This window comes from Eurosta solidaginis, chromosome X, assembly GCF_040869045.1.
Source record: "Eurosta solidaginis isolate ZX-2024a chromosome X, ASM4086904v1, whole genome shotgun sequence".
Classification (NCBI taxonomy): Eukaryota; Metazoa; Arthropoda; class Insecta; order Diptera; family Tephritidae; genus Eurosta; species Eurosta solidaginis.
The window spans coordinates 174,345,854-174,371,571 of NC_090324.1; the positions used below are offsets into that span (position 1 = coordinate 174,345,854).

Below are 25,718 nucleotides of genomic sequence, written 5' to 3' on the forward strand. Positions count from 1 at the left end.
CAACCAGGCTCGGTGCCGCGGGGCAGCTTGAGCGCCGACCATATGGCCATAGTAGTATAGCGTCATCTATCGCAAGACGAACAGGATACCTGATTCCCTATCTGCGCTTCGAGGGAGATCTTAAGGCCACAATAGAGGTGGATGGTTGGCGCAAGGGTGCGCAAATGGCGGGCGAGGCGATACATGTGTACACAGATTGTTCCAAAGTAGTGGACGGAGTAGGGTCTGCGGTGTACTGCGCAGATCTGGAAATAATCAGATCCTACAGGTTGCCGGATTACTATAGCGTTTTCCAAGCGGAAATATTAGCCGTAACCAAAGCAGTAGAAACACTGGAAGAGAATAGCTTAAGCTGCAACCGTGTTAACTTTATATTGACAGTCAAGCAGCAATTAAGGCAATAATCTCGCATAGCACAGCACCTAAATGCGTTTTAGAGTGTAAGAAGTCTCTGGAGAGAATCGGGACAGGGAGAAGCATACATCTATATTGGGTCCCAGGGCATATGGGAATAGATGGGAATGAAAAAGCGGACGAACAACTAAAAAGGGCGCATCCCTTGAAACTTGCTCCGTAGACGTCCCAACTAGATTGGGCAAGATTAAGCGAAGGCGAGAGGTGCACATGATCGACCAAGCGGGAAAGGCGTGGGTTCAAGCGCGGGGCTGTAAATTGTCTAAGATTATGTGTAGGTCTTACAACCTTAGACTAACACAGTTGCTTCTATCATTAAAAAGAGAGGACTGTAGACTCATGACGGGTATTCTGACGGGACACTGCCTTCTGGCGTCACATGCCTTTAAATTAGGCTTGGTCAGTGATAGCAGATGTAGGAACTGCGGGTTGGGGGAGGAAACGATCGAGCACGTTCTGTGCTCGTGCCCTGCACTTGCCAGGCTAAGACTCCAGCTATTAGGAATGATACAGCTGTCAGATCTAGAAGCAGCAAGTGGCTTAAGTCCTAGGAAGCTTCTAGTATTTTCCAAGAGGACGGAGTTATTTTATAACATGGGTCTTGGTTTTTGATAGGGTTTTAGAGATTGGTCGTTAAAACAAACTTCTGGTAACACTACGGACTCAATCAGTCTATGTGAGGTCCTCATGGACCGGCCAGTTCAACTTAACCTAACCTCATTCCATTGACTTGAAGTCTTTTTTATGCACCAGTGGGCAGCTTGCTGAAATTCTATTTTCACGAACTGTTCCCATAGCATTATATCCACATGAATTGAGAAAAGCCAAGAGCGGATAGGCGAAACGCCGTCCACTAACCATTACTACTTAATAGCCGCCTTTTTGCTGAGCGGGTCATACGTTATCAAGGATTCCAGCACAATCATCTTCAGCATCATCTTCGCCAGATAAATTTCCGTCTACAAGAGGCTCGATATAATGAGTGGTTGGTATATCTTGAATGTAATCAAGTATTTGTTGCAACGATAAACCTCTGAAAGTCGTAGTATTTAAAAAATTCTGCAGATTATATCAGATAAATTTACAAAAAGGCACAGAAAATCCATTGAAACGCGTAGAAATCTCTACCCTGGCATATAAAATCGCATGAAATACGAAAAAAAAACACTGTACCCTAGCCGACCCATGGTTACCATATGGTATCGTCTTAAATAAAATGTAAAAAAAAACTAGAAATTAAATAATTCCACAAAAAATTTACTTAAATTAAATAACTTATTTCATTAGTTACCGACTTTTATAGTTTTGATTTGAATGTTCTTAAAAATTATTACTATAATACTTACAGACGTGCCATATTGAAAACCGGGAATTTTCAACTTTTCTTTTTCTCAGTTAAATTTGACGTACGACAGCTTCACTGTTTGAACCCAGACTGACCAAAGCTTTGTTTTGCGGAAATTCACGGATATTCTGTATAAAATAGCGTTATTCATTTCTAAATTTGTTGTACAGTTTAGATTTAATTCTTGGAAATATAGCGACACGTTTTGCGTTACCATTTGGTAATCGTGGGTTAATTCTGGTTAAATTTGGAAAGGCATTTTGCTACAGAGTGGCCTTTTCGCAAAAAATTTATGCAAAGACCTGAACGCTTCACAAATTCGAATCTACTTGACACAGGAAGAGCTAAAACGAGGTACAATTTCCCAATGTGTGTTCTGCTGTTTGACAATAAGCACATGTTGAATGAGAATTCACAAATGTATGTGATGCCTTTTTGAATGCAACTTTTGTTTGGAGTCACGAATATAGTGATATATGTAGTTATAGGTTATACTTCATGTTAGCCTTAAGCTATGTTCGACGTAAGCAACCTTACTAAAATGTTACTAACAGAAAATTGAAGTTATGTTACATACATTATAACATACATATGTTAAGTTACATACATTGGCATAAAGTAAGAGATCAAATTAAATAAGTAATAAAATTAAAGAAAAAAAAACTTTTTAAAAATAAGCTTTTATTATTTTGGTTAATAAAATTAACTAAAAAGTAAACAATAAATTGACTCTAAAGAAATATAACACTTTATAAGTTCATTGTAAGCTTAAACGATAATTAGGCTTTTTCGTCTGCGACAAAAAAATTCTATATTGTACATAATTATATATTTTTAACATTAAAACTTTACACCTAAATTATTAAATCTTACAGTTTATATCACAGTCCTAATTGTTCTAATAAAAGCGTGTTAAATTTTGATGGTATAATTAAGAACATTTAGGATCTCCTTTTCTTGCTATCGCAATGTAACACGCTTTTATTAGAACAATTAGGACTATGATATAAACTGTAAGATTTAATAATTTAGGTGTAAAGTTTTAATGTTAAAAATATATAATTATGTACAATATAGAATTTTTTTGTCGCAGACGAAAAAGCCTAATTATCGTTTAAGCTTACAATGAACTTATAAAGTGTTATATTTCTTTAGAGTCAATTTATTGTTTACTTTTTAGTTAATTTTATTAACCAAAATAATAAAAGCTTATTTTTAAAAAAGTTTTTTTTTCTTTAATTTTATTTTTTACTTTTTAGTTCGTTTTATTAACAAGTAATAGAAGCTTGTTCTTATAAAAGCTTTAAAAATAAGTATAGGGGGTGCAACAAAAACACATATATCAGTTACATCTGGGTATAATGCGTATTGGAATTTATTAGTACACATTTTACGCGCAGCAACTTCAGAGGTGTATTTAAAGTTTAAAGCATTGTAAATATAAGTATTGAAGTCATGAGCCTGGGCATTCGCGCAATTTTAGTGATGTAAATTGCATGGCGCCAGCGCCAATGCGGTGCCAGCTCAATGGTAGCTCATTGACGAAATTACTCCAAGCGAATTTTTGACGCTTCTTAGTAGTGAGTGCGTAGTCCATTTTACTTGCGCTATTGAGTGAAACGACTTTTGTGTGTCAGGCACGAGTTTGGTGTTATTGGCGCTACTGGCAGTGATGACACTGAGCTGTTGACGGTAGCGCTGGTAGTTCAGATTTTGAATCAGAGAAAGAATTGATGACCCGTGTGAATTATTATGGCTTTGGCCGTGTAAATTATTATGGTGTATTTGTATATTTTAGATTTAATGCAAAATTAATATTTGTGTGTTTGAGCGGCCAAATAATAACAGTAGTATTGCTAAAGTGCTGCTTAGTTGATGGAATGTCGCTAATTTCTTAGCGATGATCAGCAGATTGTCAATATTTCGTTCAACGGACGCGCGAAATTGCCACATATGCTCAAATTTTCCAAAGATTTTCCATTCTTGATTTAACTTAAGCTGTTATGCCAATATTTTTCAGCCAGCTTTTTTCAAATAGGTAATTTTTCCAAAAGCAAAATAAATTACAGAAAAGATTACAGGGTTAAACAGCCTTAAAAATTCAGCTATGTTGGTTATACACAGAAATACAACAGAGGGTTGTGTCTCCGCTTTTCGCAAGCGATGAGATTCACCACGCGTGACACGTGATTCACCACGTCCAAATATCACAATCCACGGATAGGTACCGGCGTGTTTGTATGGGACTTAGGCTGTTATGCCAAAGTAAATACAAATCTTTACCGATAACTGTGTTATCGATTAATTTATCGAATTCTAACAAAATAATATTGCATTGTCATCGGAGTTTTACATGTGTGCAAAATTTCAGCTCAATCGGACACCGGGAAGTGTATCAAATTTAACTTGCAAGATTCCATTACAGACAACAAAAGTGAAAGTAAATAAAAGCTTATAATAATTATAAAAAGAAAAGAAGATTAGCGTTAAGTTTGAATGTAACGGTTGAAAAATAAAGTTTCAGTTCTTGAGTTGACATCGAAGAGGCATGTTTTATTTATGACACTTGACTGGCGACGAGGAAAACAAATACATAATTTGGCAAGAGTCATTTATATTAAAGCTAAAGTGCAAATAAAGTTAAATTTGTCATCGTGGTATGTGTTTATTGTTTAAAGAAAACCAAATTTAATAAAAGACATTGACAAAAACAAAAAACGTTTAAAACTTCAGTTTTAACTATGGACTGAGTGCAAGTATTGAAACTATTAAAACATAATAAATAAGTGGCAAAAATTAAAACTTTACTCTATATCAAGAAAAAGTGAAATAAAAACGTTAAAAGATTATTGACTATTTAAGCAAAAAGAATACAAATAAATCATAAAACTAAGTGAAATTAAAACATTTCCTAAAATAAAAAAAAATAAAAAATACAACATTTTTTCACGATCCCGTTAGTTGATGGGTGCAAGTTACAACAAAACCTATTTGAAGACTTTACTCTTTCTCAAGGTCAGAGCAACCAAAAAAAAAAAAAAAAGACAACAAATTTTTTCTCATGAAGCAGCATTTCTTTCGAAATTGCAAGTATGTACATTTTTGTATTTAATTAGCGAGCTTTCCTCATATTGCTTTATACAATGGTTTTTATACTCAGTTGAGCAGAGCTCACAGAGTATATTAAGTTTGATTGGATAACGGTTGGTTGTACATATATAAAGGAATCGAGATAGATATAGACTTCCATATATCAAAATAATCAGGATGGAAAAAAAATTTGATTGAGCCATGTCCGTCCGTCCGTCCGTCCGTCCGTCCGTTAACACGATAACTTGAGTAAATTTTGAGGTATCTTGATGAAATTTGGTATGTAGGTTCCTGAGCACTCATCTCAGATCGCTATTTAAAATGAACGATATCGGACTATAACCACGCCCACTTTTTCGATATCGAAAATTTCGAAAAATCGAAAAAGTGCGATAATTCATTACAAAAGACAGATAAAGCGAAGAAACTTGGTAGATGAGTTGAACTTATGACACAGAATAGAAAATTAGTAAAATTTTGGACAATGGGCGTGGCACCACCCACTTTTAAAAGAAGGTAATTTAAAAATTTTGCAAGCTGTAATTTGGCAGTCGTTGAAGATATCATGATGAAATTTGGCAGGAACGTTACTCCTATCACTATATGTACGCTTAATAAAAATTAGAAAAATCGGAGAAGGACCACGCCCACTTTTAAAAAAATTTTTTTTTTAAAGTAAAATTTTATCAAAAAATTTTATATCTTTACAGTATATAAGTAAATTATGCCAACATTCAACTCCAGTAATGATATGGTGCAACAAAATACAAAAATAAAAGAAAATTTCAAAATGGGCGTGCCTCCGCCCTTTTTTATTCAATTTGTCTAGGATACTTTTAACACCATAAGTCGAACAAAAATTAACCAATACTTTTGAAATTTGGTAGGGGCATAGATTTTATGACGTTAACTGTTTTCTGTGAAAATGGGCGAAATCGGTTAATGCCACGCCCAGTTTTTATACACAGTCGTCCGTCTGTCGTTCCGCATGGCCGTTAACACGATAACTTGAGCATAAATCGACATATCTTTAATGAACTTAGTTCACGTGCTTACTTGAACTCACTTTATCTTGGTATGAAAAATGAACGAAATCCGACTATGGCCACGCCCACTTTTTCGATATCGAAAATTACGAAAAATGAAAAAATGCCATAATTCTATACCAAATACGAAAAAAGGGATGAAACATGGTAAAGTAATTGGATTGTTTTATTGACGCGAAATATAACTTTTGAAAAAACTTTATAAAATGGTTGTGACACCTACCATATTAAGTAGAAGAAAATGAAAAAGTTCTGCAGGGCGAAATAAAAAACCCTTAAAATCTTGGCAGGTATTACATATATAAATAAATTAGCGGTATCCAACAGATGATGTTCTGGGTCACCCTGGTCCACATTTTTGTCGATATCTGGAAAACGCCTTCACATATACAACTACCACCAATCCCTTTTAAAACTCTCATTAATACCTTTAATTTGATACCCATATCGTACAAACTCATTCTAGAGTCACCCCTGGTCCACCTTTATGGCGATATCTCGAAAAGGCGTCAGCCTATAGAGCTAAGCCCCACGCCCTTTTAAAATACTCATTAACACCTTTCATTTGATACCCATATCGTACAAACATATTCTTAAGTCACCACTGGTCCACCTTTATGGCGATGTCTCGAAAAGGCGAACACCTATAGAACGAAGGCCCATTCATTTTTAAAAAGACTCATTAACACCTTTCATTTGATACCCATATCATACAAACAAAGTATAGAGTCACCCCTGGTTCACCTTTATTGCGATACCTCGAAAAGGCGTCCACCTATAGAACTAAGGCACACTCCCTTTTAAAATACTCATTAACTCCTTTCGTTTGATACCCATATTGCACAAACGAATTCTAGAGTCACCCCTGGCCCACATTTATGGCGCGATATCTCGAAACGGCGTCCACCTATGGAACTAAGGATTACTCCCTTTTAAAATACTCATTAACACCTTTCTTTTGATACCCATATTGTACAAACAAATTCTAGGGTCACCCCTGCTCCACCTTTATGGCGATATCTCGAAACGGCGTCCACCTATGGAACTAAGGATTACTCCCTTTTAAAATACTAATTATCACCTTTCTTTTGATACCCATATAGTACAAACAAATTCTAGGGTCACCCCTGGTCCACCTTTATGGCGATATCTCGAAAATGCGACCACCTATTCAACAACCACCACTTCCTTTTAAAACCCTCATTAATACCTTTAATTTGATACCCATATCGTACAAACACATTCTAGAGTTGGCCCTGGTCCACCTTTATGGCGATATTTCGAAACGGGGTCCACCTATAGAACTAAGGCCCACTCCCTTTTAAAATACTCATTAACGCCTTTCGTTTGATGCCCATATTGTACAAACAAATTCTAGGGTCACCCCTGGTCCACCTATGTGGCGATATCTCGAAACGGCGTCCACCTATGGAACTAAGGATTACTCCCTTTTAAAATACTCATTAACACCTTTCTTTTGATACCCATATTTTACAAACAAATTCTAGGGTCACCCCTGGTCCACCTTTATGGCGATATCTCGAAACGGCGTCCACCTATGGAACTAAGTATTACTCCCTTTTAAAATACTCATTAACACCTTTCATTTGATACTCATATCGTACAAACACATTCTAGAGTCACCCCTGGTCCACCTTTATGGCTATATCCCTAAATGGCGTCTACCTATAGAACTATGGCCCACTCCCTCATAAAATACTCTTTAATGCCTTTCATTTGATACAAATGTCATACAAACACATTCCAGGGTTTCCCTCGGTTCATTTTCCTACATGGTTATTTTCCCTTATGTTGTCACCATAGCTCTCAACTGAGTATGTAATGTTCGGTTACACCCGAATTTAACCTTCCTTACTTGTTGTAATTGATATTAGAGAAAAATTGTAAGTTTACAAACGGCGATGGTTACTAGGACATGTTTCTGAATTTCACTTCTTCATCAGCTAGCTTTTCCGGAGCTGAGCGTTGAGCTCGAATCTTCAACATTCATATCAGTGCAAGCCTTTAGCTGCTAAGCCATATGAATGTCCCGTTGTTCGCTGTACAATTGGTCTCTAAGAGTTGCCTTTTTGTTTATATTCCTTTTGATCACCATGTAGGCACATACACTCTGTATGTAATTTATTCTTAATGGTGTGGATATGATTTTTAGGCGCGCTTTTAAAGGCTTAGTAACATTTGTTCGGATTTTTACAGTATTTGTTTTTAATACTTCCGCTGTTACTATTATATCAATATGATCATATGTATTTAATTAGCGAGCTTTGCTCATATTGTTTTATACAATGGTTTTTGTAATTGATATTAGAGAAAAATTGTAAGTTTACAAACGGCGATGGTTACTAGGACATGTTTCTGAATTTCACTTCTTCATCAGCTAGCTTTTCGGGAGCTGAGGGTTGAACTCGAATTTCCTACATTCATATCAGTGCAAGCCTTTAGCTGCTAAGCCATATGAATGTCTCGTTGTTCGCTGTACAATTGGTCTCTAAGAGTTGCCTTTTTGTTTATATTCCTTTTGATCACCATGTAGGCACATACACTCTGTATGTAGTTTATTCCTAATGGTGAGGATATGATTTTTTTTAAAGTAAAATTTTAACAAAAAATTTAATATCTTTACAGTATATAAGTAAATTATGTCAACATTCAACTCCAGTAATGATATGGTGCAACAAAATACAAAAATAAAAGAAAATTTCAAAATGGGCGTGGTTCCGCCCTTTTTCATTTAATTTGTCTAGGATACTTTCAATGCCATAAGTCGAACAAACATTTACCAATCCTTTTGAAATTTGGTAGGGGCATAGATTTTATGACGTTAACTGTTTTCTGTGAAAATGGGCGAAATCGGTTGAAGCCACGCCCAGTTTTTATACACTGTCGTCCGTCTGTCCTTCCGCATGGCCGTTAACACGATAACTACAGCAAAAATCGACATATCTTTACTTAACTTAGTTCACGTACTTATCTGAACGCACTTTATCTTGGTATAAAAAATGAACGAAATCCGACTATGACCACGCCCACTTTTTCGATATCGAAAATAACGAAAAATGAAAAAATGCCATAATTCTATACCAAATACGAAAAAAGGGATAAAACATGGTAATTGGATTGGTTTATTGACGGGAAATATAACTTTGGAAAAAACTTTGTAAAATGGTTGTGACACCTACCATATTAAGTAGAAGAAAATGAAAAGTTCGCAGGGCGAAATAAAAACCCTTGAAATCTTTGCAGGTATTACATATATAAATAAATTAGCGGTCTCCAACAGATGATGTTCTGAGTCACCCTGGTCCACATTTTGGTCGATATCTGGAAAACGCCTTCACATATACAACTACCACCACTCCCTTTTAAAACTCTCATTAATACCTTTCATCTGATACCAATATCGTACAAACACATTCTAGAGTCACCCCTGGTCCACCTTTATGGCGATATCTCGAAAAGGCGTCCACCTATAGAACTAAGCCCCACGCCCTTTTAAAATACTCATTAACACCTTTCATTTGATACCCATATCGTACAAACATATTCTAGAGTCACCCCTGGTCCACCTTAATGGCGATATCTCGAAAAGGCGACCACCTATAGAACGAAGGCCCACTCCCTTTTAAAAATACTCATTAACGCCTTTCATTTGATACCCATATCGTACCAACAAAGTCTAGAGTCACCCCTGGTCCACCTTTATTGCGATACCTCGAAAAGGCGCCCACCTATAGAACTAAGGCCCACTCCCTTTTAAAAGACTCATTAACACCTTTCGTTTGATACCCATTTTGTACAAACGTATTCTAGAGTCACCCCTGGTCCACCTTTATGGCGATATCTCGAAAAGGCGTCCACCTATAGAACTAAGCCCCACGCCCTTTTAAAATACTCATTAACACCTTTCTTTTGATACCCATATTGTACAAACGCATTCTAGAGTCACCCCTGGTCCACCTTTACGGCGATATCTCGAAAAAGCGACCACCCATACAACTACCACCACTCCCTTTTAAAACCCTCATTAATACCTTTAATTTGATACCCATATCGCACAAACAAATTCTAGGGTTACCCCTGGTCCACCTTTATTGAGATATCCCTAAATGGCGTCCACCTATAGAACTATGGCCCACTCCCTCATAAAATACTCTTTAATGCCTTTCATTTGATACACATGTCATACAAACACATTCCAGGGTTTCCTTCGGTTCATTTTCCTAGATGGTTATTTTCCCTTATGTTGTCACCATAGCTCTCAACTGAGTATGTAATGTTCGGTTACACCCGAACTTAACCTTCCTTACTTGTTTTTCCAATAAATTTTTACAAATGAATAGATCTACTTCAGCGCCGCAATATATACTATCATTATCCATATGATTTTTGTTTACATATATTAGAAATAGTAGTGTTATCCAAATATTTTTTTTGATTTCAGTGAAAACAGGTGGGTTTCATAAATATGTATGTAGGTACATATTATTTCAAACTTAATTATTGCTTGAAAAATAATATGTGATAAAGACAGTGCTAATCGAACTACTAGTGCAAGTACAAAGATGAAAGGAACGTTGACGTTTGTTCCAAAGACGGTTGCCATAGCGTCAAAATACATTACTTAAATTAGAATTTTACTTGTAGGAAAAATTGTACCAAAAATGGCAGCGCAGTACTTCAGTACTTTCTTCAGTCAAGTTGTATCAAGAAAGTACAATTGTATCGAAAAACCCAACCCTGGGAAGTATAAGAAGGGAGCTCTCCACACGTATTAGCAGAGTAGAGAGGTTGAAGCAATTAGAGCGAATAGATTTCTCTTTTATTAAGCACAAGGTATAAATAAACCAATATACATATGTATACACATAAATATTTATTCATTTGAGTTTGCACAAAAAAACACAATAACAATGCTCACTCACACTTTCCTACTCATTCATTGTAAATACATTTACATATATGTGTAAGTAGATATAATTTCATTTTATTCTTTAGTACTTTTATTATAAGCTTAAAAGCTCATTCAAATACATTTTACTTCATATTCTATTTGTTTCTCACAACAACAAACATAGTGGACGCTTTAACCATAAGTAGGTTTAATTTCATATTAACATGTATTAAGAATATTAAAAGCTTTGATTGTAATGATCCAAATCAATTGCCGGACTTTATAAAACAGATTGAAAATATTGTACCGCTATACAATGATTTGAATAATAATGATAAGAATGTAATTTTCGGTTACAAAAAAAATAAATGTGTAGGCAAGACGCGAGAACCGATTCATAGATACTCTAATGTGGTTGATTGGCCCATTTTGAAAGAAATACTTATTAATAATTTCGGCGAAAAACAGAGTAGTAATGAATTAATGGATAATTTGAAAACGTACAGGCTACAGGGAACAATTGAAAACTATTACTTTGAAATAAATAAGTTAGCCAATAAAATACATAATCGAAACTTAAACCATGGTGATAAAACGTATACAACAGAAGAAGTTAATAGAATTTCTCTCAAGACTTTTAGAGATCATTTACCCGAGCCAACGCGTACACTAATTTTTGCCAGAAATCCTAGAAATTTACAAGATGCATACAAAATAATACTTGATGCCAGGCATCAAAACTACAGTCAATTTGGACCACCACGAAATGGTAGTTTTAACAATGTAAAAACAAATTTTAGTAACGACCATAGAAATAGTGAACCATTTATTAAAAGCGAAAAAAACAATTGCGAGCGTATGTATCAATATCAAAATGATAATCTCTGTGGGAATTTTGATTCATGTAATAATTTAAGAGTGAACAATAATCTCCAACAACAATTGCAAGCCAATCCTTTTCGTTTTAATCAAAATAATTTGCATAATTTTCTCCATAATGCCAACGACCGAAGTTGCAATCAAACTCTTCCTTATGGATCAAGACAAGCCCAGACCTTCACTAGATCAAGTTCTCAGGTCGAACCAATGGAGATTGGCAGCTCGAGTGTAAATTTTCCAAAACTACCCTATATAATAATAGATAACCCCTCAAAAAAATTAAAATTTGTTATTGATACGGGTGCTGAGTTCAGTCTAATTAATACTAACATTTGTCACCCTAAATGGAAACAAGATGTTAACGTAATAGACAAAGCTCTAGGTAGAGAAACTCTTTTAACAAAACCGATCACTTACAGCTGTTTGAAAAAGAAAAATTAATGAAATTACTAAATAAATATAAAAATGTGTTTTACGATAAAAATGATAATTTAACATTCACAAATGAAATAAAGCATAGAATAAGAACGAAGCACGACGTACCGTTTTATTATCGTTTATACAGAAATCCAGAGGTACATAAAGATGAAGTTAATAAGCAAATTGCAGAAATGCTAAAGCAGGTAAAATTTTTGGTAAAATTTTGAAACGTTTAACTGAAGCAAATTTAAAAGTACAATTAGATAAGTGTCATTTTCTTAAAAGGGAAACCGAGTTTTTAGGCCACGTAGTGACCCCTTCTGGCATCAAACCAAATCCGGAAAAAGTGAAAGCGATTGATAAAATAGAGTTACCAAGGACGCAGAAAGATATAACATCTTTTTTGGGAATAACGGGCTATTACAGGCGGTTCATTAAAGACTATTCGAAAATAGCATATCATTTAATAAAATATTTGAAACAAGGCGCAAAGATTAAAGTTAGTGATAAAGATTTCAAAGCTGCCTTTGAAAAATTAAAAACGTTAATAAACAAGTAAGGAAGGTTAAGTTCGGGTGTAACCGAACATTACATACTCAGTTGAGAGCTATGGTGACAACATAAGGGAAAATAACTATGTAGAAAAATGAACCGAGGGTAATCCTGGAATGTGTTTGTATGACATGTGTATCAAATGAAAGGTATTAAAGAGTATTTTATGAGGGAGTGGGCCATAGTTCTATAGGTGGACGCCATTTAGGGATATCGCCATAAAGGTGGATCAGGGTCGACTCTAGAATGTGTTTGTACGATATGGGTATCAAATTAAAGGTATTAATGAGGGTTTTAAAAGGGAGTGGTGGTAATTGTATAGGTGGTCGCCTTTTCGATATATCGGCATAAAGGTGGACCAGGGGTGACTCTAGAATGCGTTTGTACAATATGGCTATCAAACGAAAGGTGTTAATGAGTATTTTAAAGGGAGTGGGACTTAGTTCTATAGGTGGACGCCTTTTCGAGATATCGCCATAAAGGTGGACCAGGGGTGACTCTAGAATGTGTTTGTACAATATGGTTATCAAACGAAAGGTGTTAATGAGTATTTTAAAAGGGCGTGGGGCTTAGTTCTATAGGTTAACGCCTTTTAGAGATATTGCCATAAAGGTGGACCAGGGGTGACTCTAGAATGTGTTTGTACGATATGGGTATCAAATTAAAGGTTTTAGTGAGGGTTTTAAAAGGGAGTGGTGGTAGTTATATAGGTGGTCGCCTTTTCGAGATATCGGCATAAAGGTGGACCATGGGTGACTCTAGAATGCGTTTGTACAATGTAAGTATCAAACGAAAGGTGTTAATGAGTATTTTAAAGGGAGTAGGCCTTAGTTCTATAGGTGGACGCCTTTTCGAGATATCGCCATAAAGGTGGACCATGGGTGAATCTAGAATGTGTTTGTACGATATGGGTATCAAATTAAAGGTATTAATAAGGGTTTTAAAAGGGAGTGTTGGTAGTTGTATAGGTGGTCGCCTTTTCGAGATATCGGCATAAAGGTGGACCAGGGGTGACTCTAGTATTTGTTTGTACGATATGGGTATCAAATAAAAGGTGTTAATGAGTATTTTAAAGGGAGTGATCCTTAGTTCCACAGGTGGACGCCGTTTCGCGATATCGCCATAAAGGTGGACCAGGGGTGACCCTAGAATTTGTTTGTACGATATGGGTATAAAATGAAAGGGGTTAATGAGCATTTTAAAAGGGAGTGGGTTCTATACGTGGACGCCTTTTCGAGATATCGCCATAAAGGTGTCCCCGGGGTGACTCTAGAATGCGTTTGTACAATATGGGTATCAAACGAAAGGTGTTAATGAGTATTTCAAAAGGGCGTGGGGCTTAGTTCTATAGGTGGACGACTTTTCGAAATATCACCATAAAGGTGGACCAGGGGTGACTCTAGAATGTGTTTGTACGATATCGGTATCAAATTAAAGGTATTAATGAGGGTTTTAAAAGGGAGTGGTGGTAGTTGTGTAGGTGGTCGCCTTTTCGACATATCGCCATAAAGGTGGACCAGGGGTGACTCTAGACATTGTTTGTACGATATGGGTATCAAATGAAAGGTGTTAATGAGTCTTTATAAAAGGGTGTGGGCCTTAGTTCTATAAGTGGTCGACTTTTAGAGATATCGCCATAGAGGTGGACCAGGGGTGACTCTAGAATATGTTTGTTAATGAGTATTTTAAAAGGGCGTGGGGCTTAGTTCTATAGGTGGACGCCTTTTCGATATATCGCCATAAAGGTGGACCAGGGGTGACTGTAGAATGGGTTTGTACGATATGGGTATCAAATTAAAGGTATTAATGAGGCTTTTAAAAGGGAGTGGTGGTAGTTGTATATGTGAGAGCGTTTCCAGATATCGACCAAAATGTGGACCATGGTGACCCAGAACATCATCTGTTGGATACCGCTAATTTATTTATATATATAATACCACGAACAGTATTCCTGCCAAGATTTCAAGGGTTTTTTAGTTCGCCCTGCAGAACTTTTTCATTTCATTCTACTTAGTATGGTAGGTGTCACACCCATTTTATAAAGTTTTTTTCTAAAGTTATATTTTGCGTCAATAAACCAATCCAAATACCATGCTTCATCCCTTTTTTCGTATTTGGTATAGAATTATGGCATTTTTTTCGTTTTTGGTAATTTTCGATATCGAAAAAGTGGGCGTGGTCATAGTCGGATTTCGGCCATTTTTAATACCAATACAAAGTGAGCTGAGATAAGTACGTGAACTGAGTTTAGTAAAGATATATCGATTTTTGCTCAAGTTATCGTGTTAACGGCCGAGCGGAAGGACAGACGGACGACCGTGTATAAAAACTGGGCGTGGCTTCAATCGATTTCGCCCATTTTCACAGAAATAAGTTAATGTCCCAGAATCTAAGCCCCTACCAAATTAAACAAGGATTGGTAAATTTTTGTTCGACTTATGGCATTAAAAGTATCCTAGACAAATTAAATGAAAAAGGGCGGAGCCACGCCCATTTTGAAATTTTCTTTTATTTTTGCATTTTGTTGCACCATATCATTACTGGAGTTGAATGTTGACATAATTTACTTATATACTGTAAAGATATTAAATTTTTTTTTAAAATTTGACTCAAAAAAAACTTTTTTTTTAAAGTGTGCGTGGTCGTTCTCCGATTTTGCTAATTTTTATTAAGCATACATATAGTAATAGGAGTAACGTTCCTGCCAAATTTCATCATGATATCTTCAACGACTGCCAAATTACAGCTTGCAAAAATTTTAAATTACCTTCTTTTAAAACTGGGCGGTGCCACGCCCATTGTCCAAAATTTTACTAATTTTCTATTCAGCGTCATCAGTTCAACTCACCTACCAAGTTTCATCGCTTTATCCGTCTTTGGTAATGAATTATCGCAATTTTTCGGTTTTTCGAAATTTTCGATATCGAAAAAGTGGGCGTGGTTATAGTCCGATATTTTTCATTTTAAATAGCGATCTGAGATGAGTTCTCAGGAACCTACATACCAAATTTCATCAAGATACCTCAAAATTTACTCAAGTTATCGTGTTAACGGGCAGACGGACGGACGGACGGACGGAAATGGCTCAATCAAATTTTTTTTCGATCCATATGATTTTGATATATGGAAGTCTATATCTATCTCGATTCCTTTATACCTGTACAACCAACCGTTATCCAATCAAAGTTAATATACTCTGTGAGCTCTGCTCAACTGAGTATACAAATTATCCTATACTTATCCACCCAGACTTTAGTAAACCATTTACGCTGGTTACCGATGCAAGCAATTTTGCTTTAGGAGCAGCACTAATGCAAGGAGATAGAGTGGGTTCTTTTGCCAGTCGTACCTTAAATGGACACGAGAAAAATTATAGTACGATTGAAAAAGAATTACTCGCGATGGTGTGGGCCACAAGATATTTCCGTCCATATCTTTTCGGTCGAAGATTCTCAATCAAGACGGATCACCGTCCATTAGTATGGCTGAATAATATAAAGGAACCTAATTCCAAATTACAGAGGTGGAAATTAAAGCTTAACGAATTCGATTCTGATATCAGCTATATAAAAGGTAAGGAAAATGTTATCGCAGATGTTTTAAGTAGGCTAAACGTCGTAAATTCAGAGAATGAAATGGAAATAAATCTTAACGAGATATTTGATGAAGATTTATGCACTGTACATAACGCAGAAAGCGATGATACAGATTACATTAACATAACCGAACAGCCTGTTAACATTTTTAAAACGCAATTGATAATCTATCCTTCTTATAAAAATTCATGTAAAACCGAAATAATTTTTAGAAATAAAATTCGACATACCTTAAAAATAAAAGAGATAAATAATATTTTAAATTTTATGAGGGAAAAACTTCCAACTTAAGAAATAGCAGTTGTTTATTGCCCACGAATTGAATTATTTAAAGAATTCCAACATAGATATGTAAATTATTTTACGAAAAATAAAAATCTTAAAGTACTTAAATCTAACTTAATGGTAGAAGATGTCACTGATAAGCAAAAGCTTTTACAAATAGTAGAGAAAGAACATTTAAAAAACAATAATCGAGGCATAACCGAAATATTTTCTGAACTGAAAAGGTATTACTATTTTCCTAAACTTCAGAAGGAAGTTCAGAAATATATTAGTAATTGTGAAATTTGTAAATTAGCTAAATACGATAGAGCTCCAATAAAGCATAGTATAAATATAACTCCTACTCCAGAAACACATAACGAAATTGTTCATGTAGATATATGGTTTCCCCAGTGCGGGGTGATGTATCTAACAAGTATTGATAAGCTTACAAAATACGCCACAGCTCATTATTTAGAGGACAGGACCTGGATTTCTTTAATCAAAGCTTTAAAAGAAAGAATTCAATATTTAGGAAAGCCAAAATTACTTTTAGTAGATAATGAGCTCGATACAATTGCCATTCGAGAGTTTTTGAAAGAGCAAAATATTGCCATGCATACTACAACTGCTTATTTGAAGACAGGTAATTCAGATGTAGAGAGATTCCATGGTACCCTTAATGAACACATTAGATTGTTTAATGCTGATAAGGAAAACAAAGATGATATTTCCGAAAAAGTTTTTAAAGCAATAGTGTCATATAATAACACAATTCACTCAACTACCAAAAATCGTCCTATTGTTCTTATTAATAACTTAATTTCAAAAGAAGAGCTATCAAACCTTTCAAAATTAATACATGCCGATAAGACTAAAATGTTGAAATTTTAAACAGAATATTGAAAAAGTCTCTACTGAAAATTTTGCTAATGAAATTGTTAATAATAATCGTGTAAGTAAATCTAAGCCAAAATACAAAAACGTTATGAACTATGTTCAAGAAGGAAACCATTTAGTATCTAAAGATAAGAAATTTAAGAAAATATATAAAACGCAAGTGAAAAGGAAAAACATATTTGAAAACACGTGATTTTTTTGTGAAAATACATATATCTGTGAGTTAAGCTGGCTCAGGTGTAATAAAACACAAGAAGTTCTTGTATAACCGATATATTTCGATTACCTTCGGTAATCGTCCTCAGGGCAACTATTAACAATAAAAAACAACATGAAAATTATAATCAAACAATATATCACAAATAACAATAATTTTTCTAATTACATACATTTATTTCACTTTTACACTGTCTGACGTGGAGTATTATAATGTTTATTTTTTGTCAACAAGTGTCTGTACGACTGTGCAGTATTATCAATATCTGTTTTGTAGTTAATTCGTATGTTTAAAGGTGTGTTAACGATATGTAACATTTCTAATGTGTACCTCTTCTTCCATTTCTCTTCTTTCTCAATAACTGAAGCTTCGTCGAAGTTCGGACTGTGATAACTGCTGGCACAGTGGGCCATGAGAGCTGTTTTTATGGTTGTTAGTAGAATAACATTGTTTGTAATCAGATTTGTGTTGTGACAGTCGAGTTTTTAATTTTGCTTTGGTTGTGCTCACATAAATCTTATTGCACGATTTTTTATCATTACCTTTGCAAGGAATTTTATATACAACATTGCTTTTTTCGGTGTTTGGTATTTTTGATTTTGTTTTATTGAAAATATGTTTTAGAGTGTTTATTGGTTTATGGGCAATTTTTGTTTCATCGCTATTATAGCAATCTGATTTGGCAAGTCGCTCTGATAAACCAGGTACGTAAATAACAGATTTAAATATTTTTGGGGTTTTTGGTATAATATCTCGGTTTGTTGATCCCGTTCTTCTTATTAAACTTTTTACAATATTCTCTGGAAAATCATTATCTCTTAATAGTAATTTAATTTCTTCTATATATAATTATATAATTTCTTCTATATATATATATATATATTTCGATTCAGCAGGGACTGCCTACTCTGGCGGTGGAGGAGTGATATATGTAGTTATAGGTTATACTTCATGTTAGCCTTAAGCTATGTTCGGCGTAAGCAATCTTAATAAAATGTTACTAACAGAAAATTGATGTTATGTTACATACATTATAATATACATATGTTAAGTTACATAAAAAAAAAAAAATGTAAGGCGCGATAACCTCCGAAGAGATCTAAGGCCGAGCTTCTCTTCCAATTTGCGTCGTGCTCCTCTTGATTTTCCCTACAAATTGGCCGGAGGGGACCTACATGTTTTATGCCGACTCCGAGCGGCATCTGCAAGGCAGATGAGTTTTCACTGAGAGCTTTTCATGGCAGAAATACACCCGGAGCGCTTGCCAAACACTGCCGAGGGGCGACCCCGCTTAGAAAAATTTTCTTCTAATTGAAAAACCTTATTTCTAAAATTTTTGATGTTGCTTTGCCCGAGAGTTGAACCCAGGGCATACGGTGTGATAGGCGGAGCACGCTACCATCACACCACGGTGGCCGCTAAGTTAGTTAAGTTACATACATTGGCATAAAGTAAGAGAATCTTGGAGCCGTCAGTGTAGATTTGGATGTCGTCGACCCTTATGCCCGGGTTTCACTTCCACTCGTTCCTGCTTGGAATGGCGGTATTACAACCGTACTCAAACTTCAGTCTCAGTGTACCATCCGGAAGTTTACTTGGGATATTACTATGCCCTTGCTGAGTATCCTCCCAACACCCAGACTCCCTGAGTCTCAGTGCGGTTTGTGACGATGTACAAAGTATATGCAAGTCGATCGGAAGCAGGTGCAAAATGGGCTCTAAAGCAACTGTGGGGCAAGTGCGTCCCAGATACTTGGTACTCCATGACAGGGTTAGTTGCTGGCCGTTTAAGAATGGTAGTCTGAAGTCAGGTGGCTTGTACTTCCTCGTGAAGAGAAGCAGGTCCATCTTGTCGGGATTTAAACTAAGGCCACATCCCTGTGCCCACCTGCTGAGTTTAGCCAAGGCCCTTTCCATGATTTCGCTCATTACGGAGGGGAAAGGACCAGAGACCAAGATCGCCACGCCGTCGGCATACGCCACGATCTTAACCCCCCCCTGCGTTAAGTTTTCTTAGGATTTCATTTATGGTGATCAACCAAAGCAGAGGTGAAAGCACCTCACCCTGTGGTGTGCCTCTGCATACCTGCTTGCCAACACTAGCTCCGCTAGCTCCGCTGTTATTTCGCGGTTGCGAAGCAGGGTTGAAATCCAAAGCCGTAGTGGTTCTTCAACCGCTGCCCTACCGAGAGCAGCCTCAATCGCTTCGGCTCTTACATTGTTAAACGCGCCTTCCACATCAAAAAACGCAGCCAGAGTGAACTGCTTGTGATGAAGGGACTTTTCCACCGTTTGAACTACCTCATGTAGCGTGGTTTCTGCGGATTTCCTTCTCAGGTACGCGTGCTGTGCCGTGGAAAGTGGAGCCTCGCCCAGAAGCTCCCGTATATGTATATCTAGTAGCCTTTCGAACGTTTTCAGAACAAAGGACGTGAGACTTATTGGACGAAAGTCTTTGGCTACTTTGGCTAGAAGGGGGCATCTGCCGGCCTTAGGGATGAAAACCACCCTTCTTTTCGTCCACGAGACCGGAATGTGGTTGAGACGAATGCATGCCTCGAAGATCTCCTTTAGTTCATTAACCAAGGATTTCTGAGTCTTCTGCAGCATAATAGGTAGAATACCATCGAAGCCCGGTGATTTATATGGAAAGGAGCTATCTATTGCCCAGGCAATTTTCTTCTCCGCTATAAGGTTGTTTATGAGGCCAACAGGTACTTACTGATGTGCCGTCTTTGTATCGCGTACTCCCTCCCCCGATCCATCCGGGAAGTGAGCATCTGCAAGGATGTTTATAGTCTCAGCCGCCGATCCTGCCCATGTTCCATCGGCGCGCTTGACAAATTTCTTGTTTGAATGATTCCTGGCAAGAATTTTTCCCAGCCTGGCTGAGTCCTTCGTGACCATATATATATACTCCCTCAGAGCCGTCCTGTACTCCTGGAAATCGTTCCTGAAATGACAGTCGTTGAAGACCATCCTCAGCTTTGACCTCAAGTCGCTGATATCTTTGTCCCACCAGGGTGGGAAGGTTTTTTTGCTCCTCGAAATTGGACAGGCAACTTTAAAGGCCACCTGAAAATTTTTCGCAAGAGACCGAACTCGGTCGTCAATACTGTCTGTAGATTGTATAGGCGTCCTACTTCTATGGAGTCTATCTTGTCAAATAGGGTCCAGGACGTCCGTTTAGGGTTTCTATGCGGCTGACTTATTTCTTTTTCCCAATCTATGTTGAAAAGGATCAACCGGTGATCCCACAGGGAAAGTTTTTTCGACACCTCCCAGTTTCTTACCGTAAGCTCCCGGGAGTCAGATGTTAGTGTTATATCAAGGACTTCCTACCACCCCGGGTAATTCTCCGTACTCGGAAAACTAAAGGTGGGAGAGCTGCCCTTGTTACATACGTAAAGGTTGTTAGCTAATATAAATTCAAACAGAGATTCACCCCGTTCGTTTATATCGCTCTTCCCCCAAACCGCGTGCCTTGCGTTGGCGTCGCAACCCATCACGACCGTCTCCTTCTTGGTTGTTTGTGCTATCATTTGCGCGACCTCCTCTGGAGGAGCGGGTCATTCGTGGGCCATATAATCCGAGGCGACCGTCATGCCTCGGCCGCTTTTTGACTCGACCTTGACCACAGCAACGTCGTAACTACTGAAATTAGGTAAGAAGAAAGCATTAATAATATTCCTAACGAGGATACAAGCCCTCGGTTTACCTTCTCCATGTGTGCAAAAGAGGTTATAGTTTCGGATCTTTAGGCCCATAACCTGTGATCGCCAGACTCATGGATCATGCACTAGGCAGACATCAATGTCCTCCTCCCTGAGGAGCACCAGCAGGTAATCTGAGGAGACTTTTGAATGCTGCAGGGTAATTTGAGCCACCCTGAGCATTGATTTGAGACTCGCCTGCTTGCCTTCCGAAGATTGACGACCCATCATCACCCAGCTCCGCCAGGTTGAGCTCCCCCAGGAGTTTGTTGGCGTCGCCTGAAGATCGTTTTCAGAGAGCGTTCCCAGAACGTTCCACTTCTCCCCCTCCTTTTTATTATTTTTATTTACATTGGGCATGCAGTTCCCACGAGTTTTCATGGAATGGTTAGTCAGCCCCCGGCAGAGCCAGCATAGCGGGGGTAAGGCACTTATACAACCGACCTTGCCCGGGCATCGGAGGGGACCGTTCGCGATCAGCATTTCAATATACACCCGCTGCCCACACATCGGCACGGGTAACTCAACACCTTGGCTTGGGTGTTGTTCGTGCGGCAATCCCTACATCTCCTGCAGCGACAAGTGATGCGTTCTTTTGAACACGCCATCGACGCTGTAGGACATATGGGCTTTCATCTTAGTTTCTCTCGTGTTGGGACCCCTCCGCAGAGGAGATTCCAACATGATACTTAAGCCCCTTCTCCACGACAAGGCGACCAACATTGAAGGGCACTAAGATTTGAAGTTCACTAACAAAATGTATAATGAAGCATTGGTTTTAATTGAAGGTATGTGTTTTTCGATGGCTAATAAAACATTGGAACAACTTGGTATGGCCTTGCCCAATCGACCAGTGCATCGTTTATTAAATCAAGGAGTGGAACGAGAACAAAATTTCGATACCAAAGAATTGGCAACATTTCTTCATGCAAATATTCAAAAGCTAAATGCAGAGCAAAAACTAGCTCATGATACAATTATGCATGCTGTCGACAATGCGCTTGGTGGATTTTACTTTTTGGATGCTCCTGGAGGAACCGGAAAAACATTTTTAATTTCTTTGCTTTTGGCTGCTTTACGATCACAAAATAGAATTCTATTAGCACTTGCGTCCTCTGGAATCGCAGCTACTTTGCTGGATGGCGGTTGAACGGTGCATTCAAGTTAAGTTGCCTTTAAATCTTCAACTTATTGATCATCCGACATGTAACATTTCAAAGATGTCCGGAATGACAAAGATGTTGTAACAACGTGCCTTATTGTATGGGATGAATGTACCATGGCTCATAAGAAGTCATTGGAAGCGTTGGAAAGAACATTACAAGATTTACGACAAAATCAAAATTTGTTTGGTGGAGTTTTGGTATTGTTAGCCGGTGATTTTCGGCAGACATTGCCAATTATCCCAAAATCTACTGCTGCTGATGAACTAAATGCATCTTTGAAATATTTCATATTTCATATTTATTTGTTTGTTTACTCCCTTAGCACATTAAGACGCTGAGTCTTTTTTTGTACGTTTTACATATAAATTACAGAGTTTACTGATATTAGAATATAAAGTAACTTAAATTAGAAGAAACCTCACGAACGAGGCAGAGCGGGATGTAAGAGACATCCCTATGAGAAATGATTTGCAACTGCCGCCTTAAAGCATCTATCTGATTTAATACACTTAATTGACATTGGCAATGAGTTCCATAGTCGCACAGCACTAACAAAGAACAATCTAGACCCCGGTAGAGATACAAATCGTGGTACTACAATATTATTAGTACGGGAAGATGTTACAAAACTGAGTTTTTCATAAAGATAGCCGGGTTTCTGGTACCTAATAATTTTAAATAAAAAAATTACGTTCCTAGTCTGAAGGTAATTTTCCAAGCTCCTTCCAAGAATATTTTTTGTGTAGATGGAGATGTGATCAAACTTTCTCTTACCGTATATAAACCTCGCAGCATTATTCAGGGCTAGGTTTAATTTCTTATTGGATTCTGAGTCAAGATCTCCATATACAAGTTCGAAATAGGTGATTTGTGGGACAACGAGAGCCTTTACTAGTTTAATTTTTGTGTTAACTGGAAGATAAGAACAGCCAAGCCACAACCTCCTAAGAACATAATATATTTTCGGACAGCAAAGTTAATGTGGTTTATGCAAGTAAGTCGGGAGTTCATCCTAAACCCAAGATTAGTCACAGCCAGAAGGAAAGGTATTTTGGTTTCATCCAGTACTATCGACGGAAATTCATTTAGGTCATGGGAGTTGAAGGATATTGGCAGGACTTGTGTTTTTGCCAATTTGTGGAGATTTGTAAAAAAAATTAAACTTGAAACGAATATTCGTGCTCAACTGCAAGGGGAATCAACAGCTGCCTTATTTTCCAAGCAATTGCTAGCTATTGGAGATGCTGAAATCCGTGCTAACAATATGAGATTGATAACATTACCCCAAAGCTTTTGCCAATTTACTGAAACCAAGGAACATTTGGTTGCGAAGGCCTTTCCCAATTTAAGAGAGTACAAAAATCAAGCTTGGTGAAGTGAAAGAGCTATAAAATAAATATGTCAACGAAATGAATGCAAATATTCAGCAAGTTTTGCGCGACATTCCTGTGGCCCACTTTTTTGGATTTCGAAAATGCAAGCAGCGTTAAAGCCTTTGACATCCGGTGGAATGCCTATTCAGACCAGTTCTGTTTCACCGCTACAGACGTCGATCAATGCCAAGAAGTGACAAAACGCTATGAGGTGGGTTTTGTCTAAGGCTGGGGTAACACTCAGTCAATCCAGAGTCGAGTAAAGGTCCCACAAACCCCTACTGAATAAATACACGATATTTATGTGTTACGAACGCACGCACACACGGCTGGGGATATTAGGCGGACAGCAGCTTTCCGTGCAAAGATGGAGGCGGTGGCTAATAGGCGTATTAGTAGCGGAGGGGTCGGTACGGTGGTTTAGCGGCGGTGCAGTAGCGGGCGGGATAGTACGGTTGTCCGGGAGCAGCGGCGGGATCAGCGCGGCGGCCGGACGGCGGACAGTATTAGCGGACGGATTGGTACAGTGGTATGAGCGCAGTGGCTGGACGGCGGACAGTATTAGCGGACGGATGAGTGTAGCGGTATAGACGAAGTGACGGCGCCAGCGAACTGGATGGACGGTGATGCAGCGGCTTAACGGCGGTAGGATGGCGAGCGGCCAACGGTCGTTGTAGCAGCGACGTGACGGGTGCAGCGGCTTAACGGCGGTAGGATGACGTGCAGCCAACGGTCGTCGTAGCAGCGGCGTGACGGATGCAGCGGCTCAACGGCGGTAGGATGGCGAACGGCCAACGGTCGTCGTAGCAGCGGCGGGACGGATACAGCGGCTCAACGGCGGTAGGATGGCGAACGGCCAACGGTCGTCGTAGCAGCGGCGTGACGGATGCAGCGGCTTAACGGCGGTAGGATGGCGAACGGCCAACGGTCGTCGTAGCAGCGGCGGGACGGATACAGCGGCTTAACGGCGGTAGGATGGCGAACGGCCAACGGTCGTCGTAGCAGCGGTGGCACCAGAGGGGCGACGGTGCGACGGCAGCGGCGGTGGGCTACGGAGCGCGTACCAGGGCAGAGAGAGAGAGAAAATAGGCCGGCGACGGGGTTTACCTGGACAGCGGCTGCGTGTTCCGGGCGGGGTCGGATAGGCGTACCAACGGGCTGGTATTGGTCGGTCGGCTGCAACGGGATCTCTAGTCGCTCTTCTTCGGCAGCTGTGGTAGTCGCGGGGTCAGTCACCTGCGGAAGAGACTGCGAGGACTGGTTAGTGCTGGTTTCACTGCTGGACACCCCCGCCTCCCTAGTTGCACGCTTATAGAAGGTGCGTAAGAGGGGCGGGGCTGTACCAGCCGATATACCGTGGATCGATCCGTGCGCGGAGGGGAAGTGCACCCTAACGGCACAACGGTAGCCCCTTATGCGCACGCATCGACTCACGGCCGAACCCAGAGTTGAGGGGGAGGGGGGTATAGTCATTAAGGCGTCGGGCCGCTCAACACCCAGGGGGACGACGGGTGGCAATAGCACAAAGGCATCCGCCCCGCTCGTCCTTACCCGGGTGAAGGGTGACCCGTGCCATGACGGCTCCCCTTCCACTCAACTAGCCGAAGCCAGAGCTGAGGGGGAGGGGGTTATGTAGTCTTTAGGGCGGCGGGCCGCTCAACACCCAGGGGGGCGACGGGTGGCAATAGCACAAAGGCATCCGCCCCGCTCGTCCTTACCTGGGTGAAGGGTGACCCGCGCCATGACAGCGCCCCTTCCACTCAGCTGGCCGAAGCCAGAGCTGAGGGGGAGGGGTGACATAGTCATCAAGGCGTCGGGCCGCTCAACACCG

At 38.8% G+C, this 25,718-nt stretch overlaps 1 protein-coding gene across 1 annotated transcript in view; it reads right to left on the minus strand.

Annotated features, from left to right (window-relative positions):
• The window catches only part of LOC137235269 (fibulin-1-like), a 790,573-nt gene that overhangs the window by 531,035 nt on the left and 233,820 nt on the right, over nt 1–25,718 (minus strand). The window contains exon 5 of the mRNA XM_067758332.1: nt 1,761–1,887. Within this exon, the coding sequence (XP_067614433.1) occupies nt 1,806–1,887 (82 nt within the window). The 3' untranslated portion in view covers nt 1,761–1,805. The remainder of the gene's footprint in view (nt 1–1,760; nt 1,888–25,718) is intronic.